Raw genomic sequence first — 22,687 nt, 5'->3', positions numbered from 1 at the left:
GCTTTTTGGAACAAAAATATAGATGTGAACAGATTTATCTCTTCCCCCCTCCCCCAAATTACTACTACTACAAAACCCATAATTACACCCCCCCACCCCCCGGGTATTAAACCATACCCTATACCTCTAGAGATGGCGGAAAAAAGTGGGCAGGGGATACGGGTCAGCTTTTTTAAATAACCCACTCTCTACTGAAACGAACATATTTCAACCAGATCTAGCTACATCTAAAGGAATTGTTTAAGACTGGGACCTGACAAATATTATACATTTGCTTTACACAAGAAGTGATGTCCTATTACAAGTATCAACACTAAAACCCTAACATTCCTTTTGTTAAGGAGAGTGATGCTTTGCCTTTAACATCGGATACTCCAGTCTTGCCCAGGTCAGTCTCTCTGGGTACATTTAATTCTTAAATTAACCAGACCGATCAGATCATGAATGTCTGAGTGTTTTCCTGTCTTGGCAGTGACCATTCAGCACCATCCCGAGAAGGAGCTATCGCATCTTCTTTGGAGAGCGCAAAAGCAACTGGTAAGTTCTTAAAGTGGAAGCACAGTGAATTTTGTCTGAGAGGTCTGAATAACATGCCCTTGAGTATATGCAGCTTCTTACCAGTAATGGCTCTGCCTTTTATTGCTTCCTATTCTAGAATTGCTCACTATGGAGACACAATTGTCTGAGGCTTCATGGGCAAAAGATGAAGACACATCAACCTGTATAGCAATGAAGAAAAATAAAGAGAAGGATCTGAATGATAATGTATCAGGTATTGTAGCTGCTCTGAAGATTTATCATGTGATAGGGAAACTGCTTGCTTCCAACATATCTTTTTGAAGTGAGGAAGTTGAGTAAGAGAGCTTTGCACAAATTTTAAGTCTACATTATGTTCAGAATAATAACTTTTTGGTCTGCAACTGCTTCCAGATTTCACTGGGACTCTGCACAAGTATAGGGCTTTGCCTGGGCAGGAGCCATTGCAGGATTAGGGTTTAAGACCCTGCAAAAAGGGGCACGCAGAATGAGTTGGTAAAGGTGATTCCTCTCTTGCCAGGGCTGGCGATCAGGCACCTCTCAAGCATTACATTTAATTCAGCTCTTCTGAAAATATAAACAAATGAGGAAAATTCTAAAGTACTGTGCCAGTTGATCCGTTGAAGGGAAATGGGGAAACCTCAGTTGAGCTATGTCAAACCTGAGCGGCCCAAAACATTGTGGGGAGGTGGGGGTGGAGAGAGTGTGAGGGAAGAGTTCAGACACTTCCCCCCCCATGCACTTTTTTCAAAATCTTTAATCATCTGACCAGCTCTGTCAAAACATATGGAAGTAGAAAAGTGTGAGCTCACATTAAGATGTCAAGCAACACTAGTCTCATCTCTGTTTCTGAATGTATTTCCTTCCCTTAGTAAAACAAATGGCTCTACTTTTCTCCTTGAGTGCACACAAGCCTAAATTAAAGAAAATCATACATATACAGAGTATAAAAGCTGACTTAGAGTGCACCGCACAGAATAGCAGAGAACACTTGTTTTAAATATTGATTTAGAACGCGCTTCTAGAATATGTTAATTTAGTAATAAACCCCAGAGATGTCCTTCTTTTTCTGAACATTCATCTTCCTTTGGGCTGGGTTCTGAAGTGTCTAATTTTAGATGCCAGATTTAAGGTATCTGTTTCTTCACCAGTAATCTTCCTTTCTAATTTACTTTCATAAACCTTTTCTTGGAAAACCAGACCAGCCTGGCTTCAGAAAATAGCATTGCTGGAGATATTTCACTTGGCTTATCAGTGACTTGCTGGGTGGAAGCACACAGTCTTAGGCACAGAGCCAGCATGGGGTAGGATGGCAGAGCTCTGCCCATGGCTTAGATCCTACAAGTGCTAGTTTGAAATCTCAATATCCAGTTGTCCTGTATCTTCCACGTTGTGCTAAACTGTCAGCACTCCACTTCTATCTAAGGCATCACTATACTTGTACAGAATGTCTTTCTAATACAAATAGAGGCAGGAGGTTATTGGTGGATCTCTACTGTTGCTTTCAGTAGTGCCAACCATAACGTCTATTGCTTTTTGAAAGAATAAGGTAGGCTTTGTAGGGCTGACTTTTTTTGTTTACTAGCGTTAATTCAGTGTAAAGTTTGTAAAAGAGAAAATTCTAGAAGCTAAGTTCTTGATCACACTATTGACCGTGTTGCACATCCTGTTTCTTTGGTTTGTACTAATACAGACTCGTGTTTTGTTAATTTTTTTAAAAAGATTCTTTGCAGCCAGAGTTACCATTGCAGGAGAAGTGAACTCTTGGAATTACCTAACCTTCTGAGTGCTTGGCTGTGCAAACTTAATATTGCATTAGGTCTAGCTTCCTGTATGCTGCTACTTTTGAATGTTTAAAAATTCAGCAGCCTCTCCAATGGAGCATATAACCTCCTAAAAAACAGAGGTGATCGGTTGTGGCACTTAAAATGATGTGTGCTTCTTAGACTGGAGTTGAGCAGTTTGTTACTCTTTGATCTGGAGCTCACAACCCTTTGGAGTTTAATAATCTGCTCTAGTTGTTGAACTTCTGCATTCTTGCAGCTGAATAACTACCTGTACCGTGTACCACAGCTCACTTTTAGACACCAAAGCGTCCACTGCACATTATTCTAGCTTTTCAAATAAAGACCTAGCGCATGGAGCGGAACATGAAGGTACATTCAAGCATCTAAGTGGTGGTAACTGAATTATATCTGTTGTACTCGCTCCCACACACTCCATAATGCTAAGCAGAGCACCACTTCCAAACCTCCTTTAGCCTCTTCATGTGAGATCAGAAATATTTCTTATAACTCTAAGCTGACTTTTATTTTATTTTTTTAATTTAACTTCCATCCCGTCCCCCGAAAATTCAAATAGTCAAAGCATAGAAAACTTCAGCCCAAAGTAATTGTTTTGGAAAATTGAATACATAGAAACTGTCTTGCAAACTTGGAGCAGCTGCAACCAGCATGACTGATCAATATAAAGCTGTACTCCTTTGTCTTGTGGTGCTTTGAGTCAATAAATGTGCCATAGCATCACTGTCTCTGCTTTCTACAGCACTCTGAGCTGCTGGCTTTCAAAGGATCTTTCTTTTTTGCATTTTCTTCTGGTAATTACTATGGAGGGTTTTATGAGAGAGCACTGGTGGTTTCTGCTTTAGAAATCTAGTTAATAGGTAACATTTGTTCATCTTTGAAATCTTTACATCCACTTTCTGGAATCTCTCTCTTCAGGTACTGATCTAACGACTAAAAGTGAATTTTGCCCCAGCACGGAAAATCACAAAACGACACCTGAAAAAGAACTAAAGCTAGATCTGGTGAGAGCTCGACTAGACTGCTAAAGTTTTAGGAATACTGACATGTGCAACCCATTGGCTTTAGCTGTAAGAGAAGGCCAGGGAATGCTGCAGTGACAGATGGGGTGGCTTGAGAAACAGATTGCTTGGTATGTCTGAAAAGTCCCACACTAGGAAAACCTACTAAGGATGAAAGGGGTAAACACCGCCGTGGATTGGACTCCCCTCCCAGAGACTGTACTACCAGTTCCTTGGCTAGTGTCAATTGGATGCCAAAGGAGTTATGCTGATTTACACGAGCTGAGGATCTGGTCCAGTGATTCCCCTCATGGGTTCAGGCCAAATGGGATAGGCTTGGTGGTGGGTTGTGTTGTTTTTTTTTTTTTTTTTTTTTTCCCTGCCCATCTTGGGCTACTTTAAATTCTCTCTATCTCATATTTCAGCATAGTAATCTGACTGCTTAAGTTCTAGATAGTGTCACTTCATGAGTTGTTTGCAAGGTAACTTGAGCCTTCTCCGAGGAAGACCCAACTGATTTAGGGAGTGGAAGCCTTCCAACCCATTCAAGATCTAGTTTCCATACATAGTGGTAGCAGCAGTATTAAGTACCTGATTAGTTCACACAAACCCACTGTAGGACTAGAGTACCTCCATCATAGCTGATCTTATTGTCAAGTATTTGTGGCAAGTTTGTATAATTACTCTCTCAAACCATTTTTAGGATACAGATGGGGAATTGGAAGCTATTAAAGAGCAGAGTGAACAAGTGTCTGCTACAGTTTCTGGTAGAAAAGGTAAATGGTCCTCGTTTAAATTCACATCACTTAACACATTACAGCGCATGCTTGATTAGTGTCCAGTAAAACACATTGGTCTTAAACCTCAGAATACTTGAATATTCTTATCCCTAATTTCTTTGTGTTTGCAGTACAACCGAACTATTGCTTGTACTTGGAACAGACTATCTTAATGCTTAACTATGATGGGAAAACTCTTAAATGTGCATATAATGCAAAATAAAACCCTCTCTGACAAGGACACACTTTCTCATACTGAAAGCAAACGTTGTCTGTAGTTTTCAACGGGGTGTGAAGAGCTGATGAACCACTGAGCAGATCATGGGAATGATGGTCAATTCTGATACCATGGTGACAGAAATGTTCCAGGTTCCTACCACGGGGTACAAGCAGTTGCCAACACACAGACCTAGGATTATTGTTCATGTAAAGAGCTGACCGCTACAGAAGAATCTTTTACCTTGTATGATGTGCTTATTCTAGTCTGGCTTTGGAGAGGGAAGCAGCTTTGTCAATTTTATGTTGTGTAAACTTTAAAGTGTTTGTCATTAGGTATAAATGGAGAGGAACAAAATGCTATCCTACAAAGACATGCTCTTCATCCACCTCCTACCAGCACTAGTCTAATCCAGCTCTATTTTCCCTTGGACACTCTTTAGGGGTGTCCAAACAGGCCAAGCTTTTACTACACCCAATGATATCCTAATGCAAACTATGATACTTGCATCCCCTACTCCAACAGGGATATAAAGCAACTTCTTTCAACCCCATCAAAGGTTTGGGCAGTGTAAGAATCTGAAATCTGGGTGTCAATTTCTACTGAATCCAAGCTGGCTTTCCCTTTTTAGAAGTGCCTCACCTTTAGCCTTGGCTGTCCCTGCCCATGTGCTGATCCTTATTGAACTGTTAATAGTGAGTTTGGGGTGGCTTCTCTAATGCTTATCTTGAAGTTGTGGGGAGGAGGTTGTAGTGGGGACCAAAACCGAAGATCCAACTACTGCAAATTCAGATCTGGATCTGGACTTCTGTGGTTAAAGCCACAAACTAATCAAACAAGGACTGACTCTTTTTGGGGTCTTGGCCATTGAAAGGTAACACTAATGAGCTGCCTTGCTGACTTTTAACCTAGTTCTAATGCATGCTGCTGCTGCTACTACCAGACAATAGTTCAACCCAAGGAGTCTTAATCAAGTTTTTCCCTCTTGTGACTGAACTTTTTAAGTCTTTCGTAAACTCCTCTTTTTAAGGGGAGTTTATTCCTCAACCTAACAACTAAAATTTTGTGTGTTGTCTCTTTAATTATCAGGGAATTCTTCTCCCACTATGACTGGCCTTAACATGACCAAAACCAAACAAAATGACAAGTATGTATCTCATGTAATCTGATGCCCATTTGCGTTTACTTCGCACTATACTCTTCTTATGTGGTTATTCGTTTTCCTCCCACAGTGTTTCTCCTAATGAGAAGGAGATGGAGGTGAGTCTTGACTACTTGTATCCTGAAATAGTTCAGCTAGTAGAACTCTTTCTAATGGTCCTTTCTTTCTGAAATTCAGGTAAATCATTTTTCAGTGTTCTGAGAGGTTTTAAAATTGACTTTCTGCCTCCCCTTCAAGTAATGAAATCCTTGATTTAGGTAAATATTCATGCCAGGGGTGTTACTGGACTTCCATGTCCAATTGAAGCCCGCTGTGTGCCGGCAGTGAAGGGAGATCCTTTCAGAGGATGAAGCTGAAATCTGTTTATCAAAAGATACTCACAAGCCGTGCAGGAAAAGGGGGAAGAGGAGGAAGGCTATAAAAATGATTCTCTTGTCATTATATAAACTTTTGGGTTTGAATTTTCTCCACTGGTGTCGTTTTGTGGGGGAAGGAGAGTTCTGGCCTAGACACAAGCTTCAACCCAACAGAATGTGCTAACAGTACTGTTCATGTTGCCAGGCAGAATTGTTTAATGTTGCCTTTCCCAACAGGATGAACTGATGGGGATGTGGAGAGAGAGAGAGAGAGTAGCTATTCTGTTGGTAAACTAATTACCTATCACTAGATATGGGTAGAGTTGAAAATGTTGAGTTTTTTGGATTCAAAGCCTGTTGGGGAAGGTTCAGAACTGGGGTGTTCTCCTACAACAACTCCTCCTGCCATTCATGGAATCATTAGCACTAGCTATTGATTCTCTGAGGTAACTCTTACTTCTGTGATGCCTGATCTATTCAGTACTATGTCATGATTTTTTTGTCCCCCCTATGACAGGCAGAGTTTCTCAGATTGTCTCTGGGCTTTAAATGTGACTTGTTCACCTTGGATAAGCGAGTGAGGCTTGAAGAAAGGTCCCGAGATTTGGCTGAAGAAAACTTGAAAAGGGAGATCATGAATGGGCTGAAGCTGCTGGAGGTTAGCAATGGATGAGATTGGAGGGAGGGAGCGAGTGAGCAAGTGGCCTGACAGTACATTTTAATCCATAGAAATATGGGGCTGGAAGGAATCTAAATAGGTCTTCAAGTCCAGTTGGCTGTGCAGAGGTAGAACCAGGTATACCTAGACCGACCTGACAGGTGTCTGTCTAACCTGTTCTTAAAAACCTCCAGTGATGGGGATTCCACCACCTCTCTTGGAAGCATGTTCCGTGCTTACCTATCCTTGTAGTTACAAAGTTTTTTCCTAATAGCTAACCTAAATGTTCCTAGCTGCAGATTAAGCCCATTAGTACTTCTCATTCCCTGAGAGGACATGGCGAACAATTGATCAGTTGTCTTCATAACAGCCCTTAAGCCTTCAAATATATTATCAGGTTCTTTCTCTCACCCCTTCCTCTCCCCCTCCCCCCAGGCTCCCCCGCACCCCCCAAGACTAAATATGTCCGGTCTTTGAATGTTTCCTAATAGGTCAGGTTTTTCTTAAACTTTGTAATCTTTTTGTTGCTCTCCTCTGGACTCTTCCGTCTGTCCCCATCTTTCCTAAATTGTGGTGCCTGGAACTGAACACAATACACCTGTTGAGGCCTCACCAGTGCCAAGTAGAGTGGGGCAATTACCTCCCTTGTCTTACGTAAACATCCCAGTTAACAGCCCAGAACATTTGCCTTTTTTACAACTGCGTCACACTGACTCCTATTCAATTTCTAATTCACTAGAACACCCAGCTCCTTTTCAGCGTTATTACTGCTTAGCCAGTTATTCTCCATTTAGGCTTTGTGCATTTGCCTTTTCCTTCCCAAGGGTACTACTTTACACTTTTTCTCTATGAAATCAATATGAAATTCAGGACCAAGTCTCCTATTTGACAAGGTAATTCTGAATTCTAATCCTGTTCTCCAAAGTACTTGCAACCCCTCCCAGCTTGGTGTCAGCCACAAACTTTTTATAAGCATGTTCTCGTCTCCGTTATCCAAGTAACTAATGAAAATATTTTACATCCTCCTAGCGTGACTGCAAACCACTGATAACTACTCTTTGAGTTCAGTCTTTCAACCACTTGCACACCCAGCTTATAGTAACTTCATTTAGGCTATGGCTACACTAGAGAGCTTTCCTCGGTACTGATGCTGAGAGAGCTCTCCCGTCAGCTTAATTAATCCACCCCCAACGAGTGATGGTAGCTGCTCTCCTGCCGATGTAGCGCTGTCCACGCTGCCACTTAGGTCAGTGTAACTTATGTCATTTGGGGGTGGCTTATTCTCACTGCTGCGCGACCCAAGTTATAGTGATATAAGTGGTAGTGTGTACACAGCCTTACTTAATGTAAAGTTTTTGATGGATTTTATTTTTGGATTTGATCATATAAATAGAGTCAAATATGGCTTTGTTTAGCACTGAGGTTTTTTGGTCTTTTTTTATTTTTAAATGTGTATATTACAGACACTGAAGAGTTTTTTAGAAAGCAACAAATGGGACATTCTTCTGTTCCGAGTGCTCTTGTAGTGAGCTAATAAAACCATAAAGTGAATGTCAAACTTACAGTTCTTAGCTGGTGTAAATCACCGTAACTCCTTTGTTTTTTCCAGCCGTGCGGAATTTAGTTACACCAACTGATTATCTGGCCCTAACATATTTGATCATGCAAACAGGTACGCCCAAGCAGAATCCCATTTAGGTGTGATCGCTTCCTTTGCAGAGTAACATTCACTCCACAAGCTGCTAGACTGGCATCTCACTTATTAGCGCTGTTACATTTCCCTCTTCTTTCCTCCCCACTTCTCCCCCTCCGCCCGTGAACTTCTCAGTCTCTAGCACCTTTGTGTGATGAAGATAACCAAGCACAGGAGATCGTTAAGAAGCTGCAGGAAAGCTTGCAGTTCCTTAGCCAGTATGCTGCCAGACTTGCTAGTAGAGCAGAGATGTTGGGAGCCATTAATCAGGTAATCGGATTCAATTACTACTTTATGTAAAGTAAGGAAGCTTTCTTTAGTCTAAAGATCTCTCTAACAGATTCCACTCAGTATTTGTAATTGAACTTGTAGTTTATACAGTACACAATTTACTGGAACAATATTATTAAAAAGCATGTTATGTTGGTGATCTGCGTGCTCATTTGTATCACTGTCACATCTAGGAGTCCTATTCACGGACCAACATCCTATTGTGGTAGGTGCTGTGCAAGTAAAACAAAAGCAGTCCCTATCCCCAAAAGCCTACAATTTAAACATAAGACAAGATACAACAGCTGGATAGATAGATGGAAGTACAAGGAAAAGGTGAGATAATATCAGTCAGATAGGCAATGGTCTCAGCACACCATGGCCTATCCATTGTCAAGTTTTTATAGGCATCATGGAAAAGGGGAGGTTTTAAGAAGGACAAAAATGTGTTTTGCAGATGTTTACTCAAAGCATCTCCCAAGCATGAGGGGCAGTATGGGGGAAAGCATGAAGGTGCTTGAAAACTTAACAAGTGGGGGATGGAGATATTGGGGTTCCCCCTTAAGACCGCTTCCAAAACTCCAGTATTCATCACTTAGCTTTGCTGTATGCCAAATAAAAGGAACCTATGTGGAGTTGATCAAGCTAAAGCATCAGGGATGGGTTTAGGTATAGGGTACGCACACCCAAAGTTACACACAACTTCTCCTGGTATACATTTCTACCAACACTATAACACATGCATTCCTAACTATACATTGTATCATATGCTTTGGGATTGGCTTGATTATGCTTCAGGAACCAATCCCCTGTACCTATCCATACTGTGTGCATGCCTGAGCTACTTTTTACCTCCTCTTCCATTCCAGGCTTATCTTGTCCATTGTAAATGGTATCAGGGTGTTTTCCTATTATCTCAGCTAGTACAGATATTCCATCTCTAGTCTACTGATCCATTCAACTTCCCAATCATACCCACTAAGAAATGAGGCAAGTTACTTATCATAGAAATGTAGGACTGGAAGGGAGCTCGACAGGTCATCTAGTCTAGTCCTCTGCACCAAGGCAGGAATAATTATTATCGAAACCAGAGGTTCTCAAACTATTGTACTGTTCACACAGCTAGCCTCTGAGTGCGACACTTAACACTTTTTAACATATATTTAACACCATTATAAATGCTGGAGGCAAAGCAGGGTCTGGGGTAGAGGCTGACAGCTCGCAACCCCTCATGTAATAACCTCGTGACCCCTGACCCCCAGTTTGAGAACCCCTGCTCTAAATCATCCCTGACAGATGTTACTTATGTCTTGGCCAACATGAGACTGGCATCATGGGCAATCAGAGGCAGAAGTCAACATCTCAATAGTGAATGAGAGATGATAGGTCATGAAGGGCCTCGAAACTGAAGACCAGCAGCTTGTGTATGATAGAGAAAGGGGGAGCAAGTGGAGGGATTCAGAGGGGTGATGTGGTCTGCTAGGAAAATGATCTTTGCAGCATCTTTGCATTCATCTTTGAACGAATGAGTGGGGCAAGATTGAGAAAAGGAAGCTGCTGTGATCAAGATGTGAGGTGAGTTGAGACCCCAGACAAGAGTGTGTGTTTGTTGTGTGGATGGATATGAAAGGCCATAAGTTAGAATGATTATGTGGGTGGTTTTACTCCAAGCATAATTCAATGTCCTGAAGAGCTAACGTTTTTCACCGAGTATTGCATTTACTTTGCTAGGAGAGCCGTGTCAGTAAGGCAGTAGAAGTGATGATTCAACATGTGGAAAACTTGAAACGCATGTATACAAAAGAGCATGCAGAACTTGAGGAGTTGAAACAGGTCTTGCTACAAAATGAAAGATGCTTTAATTCCTTTGGGGATCAAGGTAATTGTTAAACCTAAGCATATTTTCATTTCTCTTCTAAGTAACTGCCATCAGTTGAGCCCTTTAGCTTGTATTTATAAAGCTGCTTGATTTCCTTGGATGGGAGGTGCTATAGAAATACTTTATCTCCTATACAGTTATGATACCGAACTGTAATGTGTAGCAGCAGAAAAACTTATTGATTGTCCTAACTTAGATGATTATTGGAAACATTTAAGGGCAACTATAACTTCAGACTTTTAAGCAGACCCTCCTGAATCTCTGAAAACATCTCTCATTTCACTCATGGAGTAGCAGGCCTCTTTGGAAGGTACAACACAGGCTGGTGAACTTGACTCTTATATGCAGTAAATTACAAATTGGATGTTCATTTTAATGTACATCTGATCAATCTTCAGTGGCCTGAGTTCAGAAGCTCCAAGCTTTTGAGACTCCAATGGAAGTTGGAGGCGTTCAGCGCTCTGAAAATCAGAGCACATTTCTTTAAATTTAAAAGATCCTAGTCTTACGTGCACAGCACACAAATCCTTGCAGAAGCTCTTTAGCCAAGAAGGAAGGAGTAAAAATTGGCACGGAGAAGTACTCCATCCTGTAAAAACAGATTTAACTTGCTAAAGATAAAGTAGATCTGCTGGGCTCATTAACAAGGTCTAGTTAAGAAGTGACCCCTCCTGCACAGGGCATGCAGTAATGTGCAATGTTAACTAGCTTAGGTAGTTTGAGCTAATGGTTACAAGACTCTAGCTGTATCCAGTATTTATTTGTTTGTTGGCCATTTTTAAATCTCTTTTTAGAGAGACCAGTGGGTGAGAGATCCACTCACCCACCTTGTAGCCATGTTTGGCCCAGGATATTAGAGACACAACAACACTGATTTGTTTTTGACACTTGCTGCTTGGGTTTTCCCCCCCCAGAGATGCTTAGCTGCTGTAAACTTAAATAGGACCTGCAGATGGTCAGACCATCTGGCTCTCTTCCACAATGGCAATCTTTAAAAATCTGCTTACAATACCATTTCCTCTTTACAGATGAATCTACAAATAAAAAGCTTCCAAGTTCTCTCAACTTCAAGGTACCAGTACCACTGAAATTTATAAAAGTAAATGGAATGCTGTGTGCTCTTCAGAGCTGCCTTGTACATGTACTCCACTGGGGCTTGACATCCACATGAAAGCTGTATCTATTAGGCTCTCTGTAACTCCCTAAACTCCCAAAAGCAAACTAACTTGATTAGATATGCTAACATTTCAATGGAAAAACTTTAAAATTTCAATGTGCTGCTGTAAGTGGGTCCATAATCTCTTTTTGAGGCCCGTCCCTCTTGAGTTCAACAACTATTGCTCTCATGGGGTCCTCAACAATGAAGCCCTCAAAAGAGTGGTCTTTAACATACTGAGCCAAGAGATATCTAAAAGCAAGTTTGGCAATAGGATCTATATTTTGCGCTCCAGTAGGTTAACTTAAGACCTCTTTAAATTTCAGAATTTGCAGTAGCAGATACACATGCATGTTGTTTCTAATCTGGAAAATAACCCGCATATTAATATGTAAAATTATTTTTTTAAGAAAGCATACTTCAAGTACTACCCAGATGTATCTTTTTAGTGTTTATACTAACTAAACATCAACTTTTATAAATCTACACCTCCAATTAACATGCTTAAAACTAGTGGTTAATCTAACCAATGCATAATAGTTGTTAATAGCTCTTCTTTGTGTAGCCATCATCCCTGCGAAGAGTCAGTATTGCAGCATTGCCCAGGAATATTGGAAACACTGGTAGTGGTTTGCCGCTGGTAAGTAAGGGTTGTCAAAGGGTGACTGTTTTCATTCTCAAACTGGTCAGTTTGCATTTTACCTTCTTTTACAGGCCCAATTATATGGAACTGATGGAAATGAAAAAAGTGACAAATTCAACAGACGATCAAGCAGTTGGTAAGGCTACTTGATTTTTTGTTTGTTTTTTAAATGGGCCTTAATTTTTCAACTTCATTATGGCTGTAGTAAACCGTTCCACTGGAGTAGCTTACTAAGGATCTTTTGGAAGTAATGCTGTAAATGTCTATGCTATGTAAACCCTAAAGTGCAGCTTTTAAAACTCTCACCCAAGTGTCCACATCAAGAGGCCTGAAGTTCAAATTTAAGAGGTTCGGCGTTCCCATGGACTTCAACTGCAAGGACATGCGAAAATTTGAAAATCTGGCACCTTATAGTTTCTGCTTAAATATTAAACTGGGAGTCAAACTTGAAAAATATTTCCCAAAATCTTCATAGCCTACCCCAACATTAAATAAGCATGCTCGTTTATCTCTATCTTGCACTGAAGTTATTTTCTTTACTGTGATCTGAAAGCTTTAGCTGAAGTACTTATTTTCAAGTATGTACATTTGGCAGGGGCCGACTGGGATCAAAACAAAATGAGAAGCGTCCTTCACTGCGACGATTCATTAGCACATATTCCTGGACAGAGTCTGAGGAAGAAAAGTCTGAAACAAAGTAGGTCTTGATTACTTAATCTGCAAGACTTCAAGGTGGGCTTGCTTCTTGCGCTTGACACCATGTTGCATGTCAAAGCTGTTGTAAACTGGAATACTTACTCTATTTATAAAAATGTGCCTGTTTGTGTATTGATGAGTGTTTACCAGGAAACTAAGTTCTAAAACTTACTTGCAGAACCAAACAGGCAGAACCACCAGTTGAAGAAATACAAGAAGACAAAGCAAGGAAGTTAAGTGTTACTGAAAGGGGGAAAAATCCATCAAAATGGAGTCTAGGATCGGCGTAAGTTTCTCAATTGCAAACATGAATTTCTGTAAGGGGAAGTAGTGGTCCGGTGGAGGACATGGGAAGAGGAAGCAGAGTGGTAATCTTGACTTTTTATTGATGTCAGCCTTTCAAAGTAGGCGGCATTAAGTAATCGGTTAGCAGGTTAAAGCTCTACTTTTGGTGCTAGTCAAGAACAGAACAACTTCTGGTATTACAAGCTCACAAATTCATCTTGAGATGTGACCCCTTGCAGTGTGGTGCTCTGCCTCAACACTGCCCCTCGGAGATCAAAACCTAAGTTCTTAACTAGTCCAGATAGCCCTGTCATTCTAAATTTACAGAGGAAGGCACTGGAGTATACATTAAACCCTTCTGTTGCAGAAAAAATGGCTGATATTTGCAATGCCCACTAAGAGATTTAGCCACACACTTTCCATTAACGCGAATGGAATGTGTGAAGAAATCCCATATTTGCCTTTGAAAACAGTTTTTGTGCCTCTTCAGAGCTTTATATAAAACATCTTTAGCATCTAGTGCTGACTGGAGCCTGCATTGTAAACCCAGAATATAACATGCCAGTGTAGCTGGCTATTAGTACAGCGGCAAACTTGTCTTCATTACATATAATTTATATTCTGGATTAGTAGTCAGACAATATGATATGTAAACCTTGAAGAAAAGCATGTCTGTCCTATGTTTATGGCTTCTCCACAGTTGCAACATCATGTCATCGTGGGCATCTCATCTGAAGACTTCCTTCTCCAAGGCTAACAAAACTCTCTGGATTTCTCTTACCATCATTGTATTCCTTGCTGCACTCACAAGCTTCCTCACAGGTCTCTCTCTCCAAAGACCCGCAGATGCTGCCCCTGTGGGAACTGGAAGTTCCTGGACATCACTACAACAACTGCTGTGGCCACATACTAAACTTCAACACAATGGACCACCACCAGTATAACACACAATCTGTATTTTAATTTGTAAAATCTTTTTTTTCCTCCCCTAGACGTCCTGTTTTGACTCAATTTGTGTTATATAAACTAGTGTAAACATAGCTCTCAAGTCTAGAATTACTTTAACTTTCTAATATGAGTTGAGGTAGTATATTTAAAATCCCTTTTTGAAGCTTTTTAGACTATACTTAACTTTCAATGGTAAAACATTTTAAAGCATGATTTGGAAATACAACTTCCCCCTCTGACCACAGAAGACTATCTTCCCAAATGTCTTAATCCTGTTCAAGATTAGAACAACTTAAAAAATAGCTGTCTCTCCTTTTGAAGCTTGTAATAAATGGGTCTACATGTGTAGTTACTAGAAAGTAACGAATTTTATTCACAAACTTTTTCTTAATGCATTTTTAGGCATTTAAAAAGCTGTTTTGATTTGCATGTGAAATGAGACATCAAATGTAATGTTATTGACCGAGTTCTTGATGCTCAATAAAGTTAATTTAAAATATTGGCTTAAGAGTATGTTAACACTCTAGTAGCAATGAGCAGTTGGTATACAGCATCAATAAATAGGCAGCTGGCTTTCTTTACTTTTTCAATTGCTTCTTCACTGGCAAAATCTTTGATCAGATGGTACAGCGTAGAATGAAATTCAGTATTGTTCGCTAGATCTTCTGAGAAGGCTTCGCTAGTTTCACTGATTATGAGCCTTTGTGCTCGCTGACCATTAAACATATAAAGGGACCAGTCTTCATCTTTAACAGCATTGGTTTTAAGGTGTTCACTCACCTACAGCAGAATGGAAGAGTAAATGCTGTAACATTACTACATTTTCTAGATAGACATACAGTTAATGTAGGGAGGAAAGCTGATAGCTTGGGATGCTGAGACCCAGGCTTAATTCCCTGCTCCAGCAGAGACTTGTGTAACTTTGGATCTCGCCCTAGGTGTCTTGATCAAAAGAGGAAGGTGCCTGAATCCAAAATGTAGGTCCTCAAAATCCCCATAGTGCCAAATGTCAGTGGGCACGTGCACCACCACTTAAGTCCTGATGCTGAGTATGTGACTTAGGGAAATGTCTAGTCTGAGCTCCTGCATTTGTTCTGTCAGGGGAGGGCTAATATGGTAGATGTCCTCAGATGCCTACAGTGCTTATGGGATCAGGCCCTGCACGCAACAGCAGAAGGTGGTGTTTTATCCAACGCTGCATGGGTTACAGCACTTCCAGCAGGAGGTGGGAAACCTGGATTCAAGTCCCCTTCTCCCCCTGTCCCCTCACCCCCAGAAAGAGGAGCATGGATGTGAAACCTGGGTCTTCTGCCTCCTGGATGAATGCTCTAACCACTGTGGTTTTAGATATTGGGCCACCATGATTCTTTGTCAGAGCTGGCTAACTAGGTTTAGGCACCTAAATCCAGAAGAGAGCCTGTAAATTATAAGTGGTAACTGGACTGTCCCTTCCACCCTACCTGAGGCACATACCCCCATCCTCTGCATTTTGTATTGTCTAATTTAGGTGGCTCCCCACCCAGCTTGCTGGCTTTTGAGGGTCCTGTTCAAGGTAGCCAGGCTCCCTCAGGAAGACCAACAGGAATCTTGCATATGTAACTATTTGTCCCTACACATCTAGTATCTCTAAACACACTGAGCCAAGTAACTCCGATTCCAGGATTAACATCTCAGTTACTCAAACAGATTAACGTTGTAGCTTCCTGGTGATTGGCCAGAAGATACCTTAATCATAGCAATTCACTAATTCCTCTTGAGGATTCTTTGAAAAGTGGTGGTGATTAAAGTTGTCCATGGTGACATTTATCTTTCATCAAATGCAAGGAAAGGGTGGGAATATTGTAGACTCATTTATTCAATAATACTGTTAAAATTATTTGCCTTAGAGCTCCAAATTTACTAATGGCATTTAGTATCTAGCAAGTGGGAGTTAACAGCTGTTGTCTTGCACTGCTTTACAGAACAAAATTACTCAACCTTGACATTTTGTATATTAACCTGTAGAAGTAAGTGTGTGTGTGTGTGTGTGTGTGTGTGTGTGTGTGTGTGTGTGTGTGTGTGTGACGACTACTAGTTTCCCCTCTCAAATGGGGGTGGGAGCAAATGTATGACCTATAATAGCAAGGGGTTAATTATCTTACCTGCAGTCAGAGGCTGCAACTGAATCTACTCTACCTACCTGCCAAAAGAGCTCCTCTCTGTTCTAGCAGGGAACAGAAAATAAGTGAGGAAGAATCTCCCTTCTCTATGCCTTGAAAGAAGTGGATGTTAAAACTGACACCTGAGGTCTGCCTGCAAAAGAGGAGCACTGTGGGCTGCTCTGAAGGGAAGGCGAGCTCAGGTTATAGCTGGCCAACTAATAAAATCATCACACATCTAATGGGTAATGGAGGACTCTGCCTCAGCCTACCTTTGAATGAAAATCCTTTTTGCGCCCAGCGATAGAGCTGGAGAGACCAGGTAGCCCTGGACTGTGCTAAACTTTCATAACCAAGCTTATAGGTCACCTGGCATATAGAACTGTTAAGCAGAGTAACTGAAGACCCCAAAAGATGCAATCTCAATAGCCAAAGGACTGTTACTTAGCAAAGGTATAGGTGAGTTCACCAGGGGCCAGGCCTTAGAGAAAGCTCTTCATTTCAGAAACATGACCTAGCTGTAGTTCAGTGTTGCTTATCTAGTCATATTTTACATTATTTTGGACTAAGTCTAAAAAAGCAACCTTAAAAACTACTTGATCTTGACCAGATGCCAGATTCCACTTGCTCCAACTGAAAGCAAAAGAAGATGCAACCAGTGCCATCTGTTGATAAGTTGTGACTTCTGCTAGTGGAGTCTGTAACATAAAGGGTACAAATCAGAAACCACGGATCCAACAAATCACACCACTTTATGCTAGACTACCACATTGAAGGCAAGCTCTGGGCAAAAGATAGTGGGCCAGATTCTGGTTCCTGCTCCTTTGGGTGGCTGTGCAGCTGTCTCACCCAGGTACCTGAGGGTTCTGTATGGCGTAGATCCACCTTTGTGCCAAAAAATGTTGTCTACAGGTAGAAAATTGGATCTTTAAAAAAAAAAAAAAAAAGTAGGTCATAGCTGTCTCACCTTCTTGTTCACGCAGACGTACTTGTAAGAGTAGTCTGATGGGAAAATGTTCACTCCAGCCTTTTTCAAAGCAATGGTCAGGTCAATTGGAGATGTCCATTTTCCTGTCAAGTGGGAAAGTTTTTCACTCCCATCCACAGTTATTGAAGACAGCATACACTGATTACCCTGTTGCATAAAGCAATAAAAACCATTTTTACTGATATTCTGTACTTCAGGCCTTTTAAAAATAATTTACTTTTTTCTCATGTCTACTTTATAAATACCTCTGATGCATACACATTCACCTGCACCCCATATCCCCAGCACTACCAACCAATAGCTGCCAGGACCAAAACTTCAAATGGGTGTCTGTCTGCACTGGGAAGGATGCATGTCTGCTATTGCCCAGCACCTCATCTGCTCTGTTCACCCCTGCCTCTAGAGTGTTCTCAGCCTAGAGAGTTTAGGATAAGTAGTGTGTCGGCACATTGCCACCATAGTGGCTCTTAATTCAGCTGCCAGTTACCTGTCAGATTTTGAGGGTAACTAGACGGTAGATTTGTGTATGTAAATCAGAGGAGGAGATTTTACACCAAGCAAGTAGCATTAAAATTGAAGAGCTACCTTTTAAGACTCATAAACTAGAGGGGGAAAGAGGGGTAATTTGTGGCGAGCTGTGCTTTGTACAATGGTCCTGAATTTAACATGGGATGGGGGGGGAGCTGCAGCTTTCAAAATACATTAATTAGAACTCTGTTAGCAGTATGCTGCCTGCTGGCCCTTCTGGGCAAAAACCAAGGCTAAAGCACCAGTTCTATTCCCTACCCTGCACCTTCCCAATTCCATGATGAGAGGGGTGGGGGTCAACCCACAATTATCCTCACGCTTTCATCCTTACTAGGGCAGCCTGACTCAAAAATTAGCTCTGATAAATAACCATAAGGGTCTGTAGTTGAGTTGCATGTATCAAGAGATTTACTGTACCTTAATCTGCATTTGAACTTCTGCAAAAGCTGTAACAACAGTGAAAAGTAATTCATCTGTGCCATTAGGTCTCAGTTCCCATGACTGATATGGCATATTGAGGTGAGCATCCTGAAGCAGTGTGATTGTATAAAAAGCATCCATCTCAAAAGAGATTTGTTTCTCTTTCATTTTGTACTTTAGGTCACTGATACCATCAGTTCTCCATTGTTTGCCTACATTATATACATATAAAAAAAAAGGAAAAAATTGTTAGAGCTGCTGCTTTTGATGGTGTTAGCACAATTCTGAACTTGGGTCAAGTGGTATGCTGAGCTCTGGAGAATCTTAGGCATGTAATACAGACAATAGATGTTAAGAGAAAGATCGTCTTACAATTGGTATCAAAATTTCTCCCTAGCCTAAAAATGATAAATGAAAACACGGATGATGGTGCAGCTAACAGTCTGGGAGCTCATTTATAATAAATACTACTCTCAAACTTTAATACATAAAGAGTCAAATTCCACTTTAATGTAGATCTGGAATAACTTTACTGACATCCAGTCGGGTTACTTTGGATTAACACTGGTGTGAGAACAGTATTTGGCCTTTTAAATATATATGATTTGAAAGTAGAATTTGGCTCAAGATCTATTTATGTACTGTAATTAAATTTTCTAGCTATAATTTTTCTCATAACCATCAATGGTGTACTGTTACACTGTTGAGACTAAAATAAATGGCACAGAGGAACTGCAGCACTGTTGATGGTAAGTTAGTTCTATTCAAGCCGGCTATTGTAATTTGGTTGTTTGCACATTGAGGAAAAAAACGGTTAGTTATCTCTCGTAACTGTTGTTCTTCGAGATGTGTTGCTCATGTCCATTCCACGTTAGGTTTGTATTTGCCCCATGCACCGGTGCCAGAAAATTTTCCCCAGTGGTATCCATAGGGCCAGCTCTGGCACCCTCTGGAGTGGAGTGGGTATATGCCGGTTTAAGAGGTGCCATTGTCTCTCCCCCCTCCTTCAGTTTCTCCTTGCTGGAACTCCGACAGAGGGTCAGGAGGGTGAGTCATGGAATGGACAAGAGCCACACATCTCAAAGAACAACAGTTATGAGAGGTAAGTAACCATTTTTTTTTCTTCGAGTGATTGCTCATGTCCATTCCATATTAGGTGACTCACAAACAGTGCCTCTGGAGGTAGACCAGGATTCTTGGATGCACGGATTACAAAAACTCTCTCCCGAAGCCAGCGTCATCTCAGGCCTGCTGGGTGGTGAAGGCATGGACAGATGACTACGTTTGCGATCCTGCAGATGTCCTGGATCAGAATGTGAGCCAGAAATGCTGCTGACGATGTCTGTGCTCTTGTTGAATGAGCTGTTACTATCAGCGGCAGAGTAGAAAAGCACCACGGGTACAACTGCTTGTCGAAGCAAGAGGATGTTCCGCCACCATCACTGGCAGTAAGAAGGAACTGAAGGTCGGGGGAGGGCTGCCAGCACACACACCTAACATGGAATGGACATTAGCAAGAACTGGAAGAAGAACATATTTACTAAAACTGACCAGGAAACTTTGGTCAAAACATTTTTTCATGGGAATTTACTGATTTATTGAAATCAAAACATTCTTCAGACGCAGTTCAATTTTGATTAAGTTTCTCCAGAAACAAGGTAAATTCTGAAACCAGGACTTCCAGGGTCTGACACCCAGGGACGCCAGGATCTGCAGCGCTAGGACAGCATTCCAAGAAGACTGTCTCAGAGCTAGGATTCAATGCCCTTTCACAGAGAATTTTGAAATTTTGGGCTTTTGTTCCTAATCAGAATGAAATTAAATACTGAAATATTGAAATCTTTCACAAAATGAAATAACTTTCTCTGCCTTGCTCTAATATTTACACTATATGGGAGCTAAAACATGTAAATCCAAACAGTAAAGCAGAGATAATAGCCTATCGCTCTTTTAGAAAGATTTTTTTAATGGAGCCAATTGCCAAGACATATCACTTGAATGAGGACTGAAACACTATACAACATTTTCCTTACTTCTAAATAATTTACAGAAGACTGTTTGAATAAGGGAGGAACAAGATCTTGTGTCTAATCGAAATTATGCACCAATTGAATGTTAAGCTTTCAAAGATCAATGATAATGAACAGCGAAGGGCCCATCCAAACTCTGGATCTGAACTGGATCTCATCTCTATAATGGGACTTGCCAAAGTCTGAGTTCCAAATACTCCAGGAACTTTGGAAAAATTAAAATCCAGATCTGAATTCTGGGACTTGAACTTGAGAGGTTTTTGGATTTAGCATTTGTGTGTAACAGCTGGCTGAAGACTGACTGTACCTGCAGAATCCCATCTGGCAACCACAGGCTCCTCAAAAAATATCACACTGTCCAGAAGCCTAAGAGTCACCCCTATACGTGGATATGTGGCATCTTCAGTTTCTTCTGATTCTGGAGGATAGGGATATGTCTCCAATCCTACATCAAGTAACTTTGATGGAAAGGTGAAGAAAAGATAAAATGTCATGAGAAAAAGCAATAGACTACTAAATTTTGTAATCCACTTTGGTCCTCTGCAGAGTTCACTAAAATACAATATAAAGAGCTAAAAACTTTATATATCATTTGATAATTCTACACATCTGTGAAACTTTGAAAATTACACTTTGCTTCTTCTGCATCTTCCATCTGAGGCTCTCAAAAAGCTTTCTACAAAGACTGAACAGCCACAGAGAGGGGCGGCAGCTATTACTCCAGCCCATATGTCTGATATTCAAGTACTGCCTGCACTGGGGCTGTATTGCAGCTCTCCATTTAATAGAACTGACTGTGTGAATACCTGTCTGAATGCACACACACCCATTATATGGATGCCACAGGTATATAAGAAAGTTTGCAGGTGCAGCTGAGGAGCATGATTTGAAAACTCGGCTTTTAATCTCAGTGCACAGAAACCCAAAAGATAGAACTGTTTGTTTATACAGTGTGAACTCTATATTGACAATCTCCAGAACTGTGGCAACTCTTTCCAGGGTGATCAGAACTAAAAGAGATTCATTGGGTGCAATTTTGCTTCAGAGCTTGACCTACTTCCACCATGATCCAGCCTTTGATTTGTTTGGCTTGAGGTGGGAGCTTCAGTGCATCAATAAGGTACACTCCACCCACTGGTGTGAACTGGTGCAAATCAACTATATTTTCACCAATTATCTCTTCTTCTTTTTCATCAGTGGCCACCTGCAGTGGTGCAACCTGCACTAAATAACAACCAAATATCATGTATTAATTCAATGTCTGAATAAAGTACCAAGATTTCAAATGCCAAATGCTTTTTGCGCATACAGCGTCTAAATGTACTTAAAATGGCTTTCTACTCTGCAACATCTCAGCGCCACCTACTGGTGGTCTACGGATTTTTTAAAGGATTCATTGGAATGGATAAAACTAGACGGACAACAAAAATGAATAGAAGGCTTATTCAGGGCTGGACCTAGGTTTTGTGGGACCTTAAATTAAGAACTGTAGGGCCCCCAATTATAATTAGGCATGTGGCTGATGTGCTAGCTATGGGCACTTGGTGGCACAAGTACTCCTGTTCTTTGTAACCAAGGCACTCTGTAGCTGCATAGACCTATGACCACCACGGGATTTACTAATCCATACCTAATGATTGCACCGTCTTCTCATGTTTTTAGTACTGAGATTTTAAAGAGAAGGGTGCATTTCTCCTACTACTAGGGCCTGATTCTGTAAGTGACTTCATGGGTCTGCTCAAGCAGATTCACCTACAGAATCAGGGTCTTAGTTATAATTTGTTCAACCTCAATAAATGCAATGGAGTTTCACAACAGTAAATGACAGAAGAATCTGGTCTGGAGTCAGTGAGGTTGCACTGGTTATAACTAACAGGAAGAACTTGGCCCCCATGTTATATAAGATCCTACAGGGGTTTTGGAAAGTGCATGTAAGGCAGACATGAGGTCACAAACTGAAGTTAGAAAAGGAAGATACTTAACCTAGTAAGGGATGGAGGGTGATCAATCTGTGGAACAAAATTCCTTAGAGAATCCGCAATGGTGGATTAGAGGAAATTCCTTACCAAAATTCGTAAGAGACTTTCCAATGGTGAATGTTTTTTAAAAGTTCTAAGCACTTAAAGAAAATAATACAGGATTTTCACCCTGTAATAATATCATGTAGGTGGCTGGATGGTCACTAGCAATGTTCAAAAATGCATGAAAAATATGTTAGATATCATAGTATAAGGAAGACAATTTATTATGAGGATCCACTTAAACTCTGTTCAATAACACAAAATAAAATAACTGTATTATAAAACTTGCTAAATAAAAGACTGTATTTTTTTAAAAATGAGGTAATCTCAACAAACTAAAAATATCCAGTGTAATGTGTTTCCAGGTCTTTTTAGAGTGGGTTTTAGCTAGTTTTATATGAATACTATATATGCTCACATATTTTATATACAGTTTTTGTAGTATACTGTGTGCATACTACAATTTAAGCTCTCTGTATA

General features: G+C 40.7%; 2 protein-coding genes across 3 annotated transcripts in view; one reads left to right on the top strand and one right to left on the bottom strand.

The window, feature by feature from the left end:
- Positions 1-14,584, top strand: part of IRAG2 (inositol 1,4,5-triphosphate receptor associated 2) — a 60,989-nt gene extending 46,405 nt beyond the window's left edge. The window contains exons 23-38 of the mRNA XM_077826347.1: positions 342-388; positions 473-537; positions 656-772; positions 3,258-3,343; positions 4,044-4,116; positions 5,426-5,483; positions 5,569-5,596; positions 6,372-6,512; positions 8,341-8,475; positions 10,207-10,354; positions 11,383-11,432; positions 12,076-12,150; positions 12,225-12,289; positions 12,749-12,850; positions 13,028-13,135; positions 13,835-14,584. Of these exons, the coding sequence (XP_077682473.1) occupies positions 342-388; positions 473-537; positions 656-772; positions 3,258-3,343; positions 4,044-4,116; positions 5,426-5,483; positions 5,569-5,596; positions 6,372-6,512; positions 8,341-8,475; positions 10,207-10,354; positions 11,383-11,432; positions 12,076-12,150; positions 12,225-12,289; positions 12,749-12,850; positions 13,028-13,135; positions 13,835-14,078 (1,542 nt within the window). The 3' untranslated portion in view covers positions 14,079-14,584. The remainder of the gene's footprint in view (positions 1-341; positions 389-472; positions 538-655; positions 773-3,257; positions 3,344-4,043; positions 4,117-5,425; positions 5,484-5,568; positions 5,597-6,371; positions 6,513-8,340; positions 8,476-10,206; positions 10,355-11,382; positions 11,433-12,075; positions 12,151-12,224; positions 12,290-12,748; positions 12,851-13,027; positions 13,136-13,834) is intronic.
- Positions 14,518-22,687, bottom strand: part of DNAI7 (dynein axonemal intermediate chain 7) — a 30,814-nt gene continuing 22,644 nt past the window's right edge. For both annotated transcript variants that reach the window (XM_077826358.1, XM_077826366.1), the window contains exons 6-10: positions 20,494-20,644; positions 18,154-18,368; positions 17,188-17,355; positions 16,805-16,918; positions 14,518-14,862 (exon numbers count right to left, since the gene is read on the bottom strand). In XM_077826358.1, the coding sequence (XP_077682484.1) occupies positions 14,587-14,862; positions 16,805-16,918; positions 17,188-17,355; positions 18,154-18,368; positions 20,494-20,644 (924 nt within the window). In that variant the 3' untranslated portion in view covers positions 14,518-14,586. The remainder of the gene's footprint in view (positions 14,863-16,804; positions 16,919-17,187; positions 17,356-18,153; positions 18,369-20,493; positions 20,645-22,687) is intronic.

Source organism: Eretmochelys imbricata, chromosome 1 (assembly GCF_965152235.1).
Source record: "Eretmochelys imbricata isolate rEreImb1 chromosome 1, rEreImb1.hap1, whole genome shotgun sequence".
NCBI lineage: Eukaryota > Metazoa > Chordata > Testudines > Cheloniidae > Eretmochelys > Eretmochelys imbricata.
Note: the sequence above shows the minus strand (reverse complement) of the source record. Positions and strands in the feature narration are given on the sequence as shown.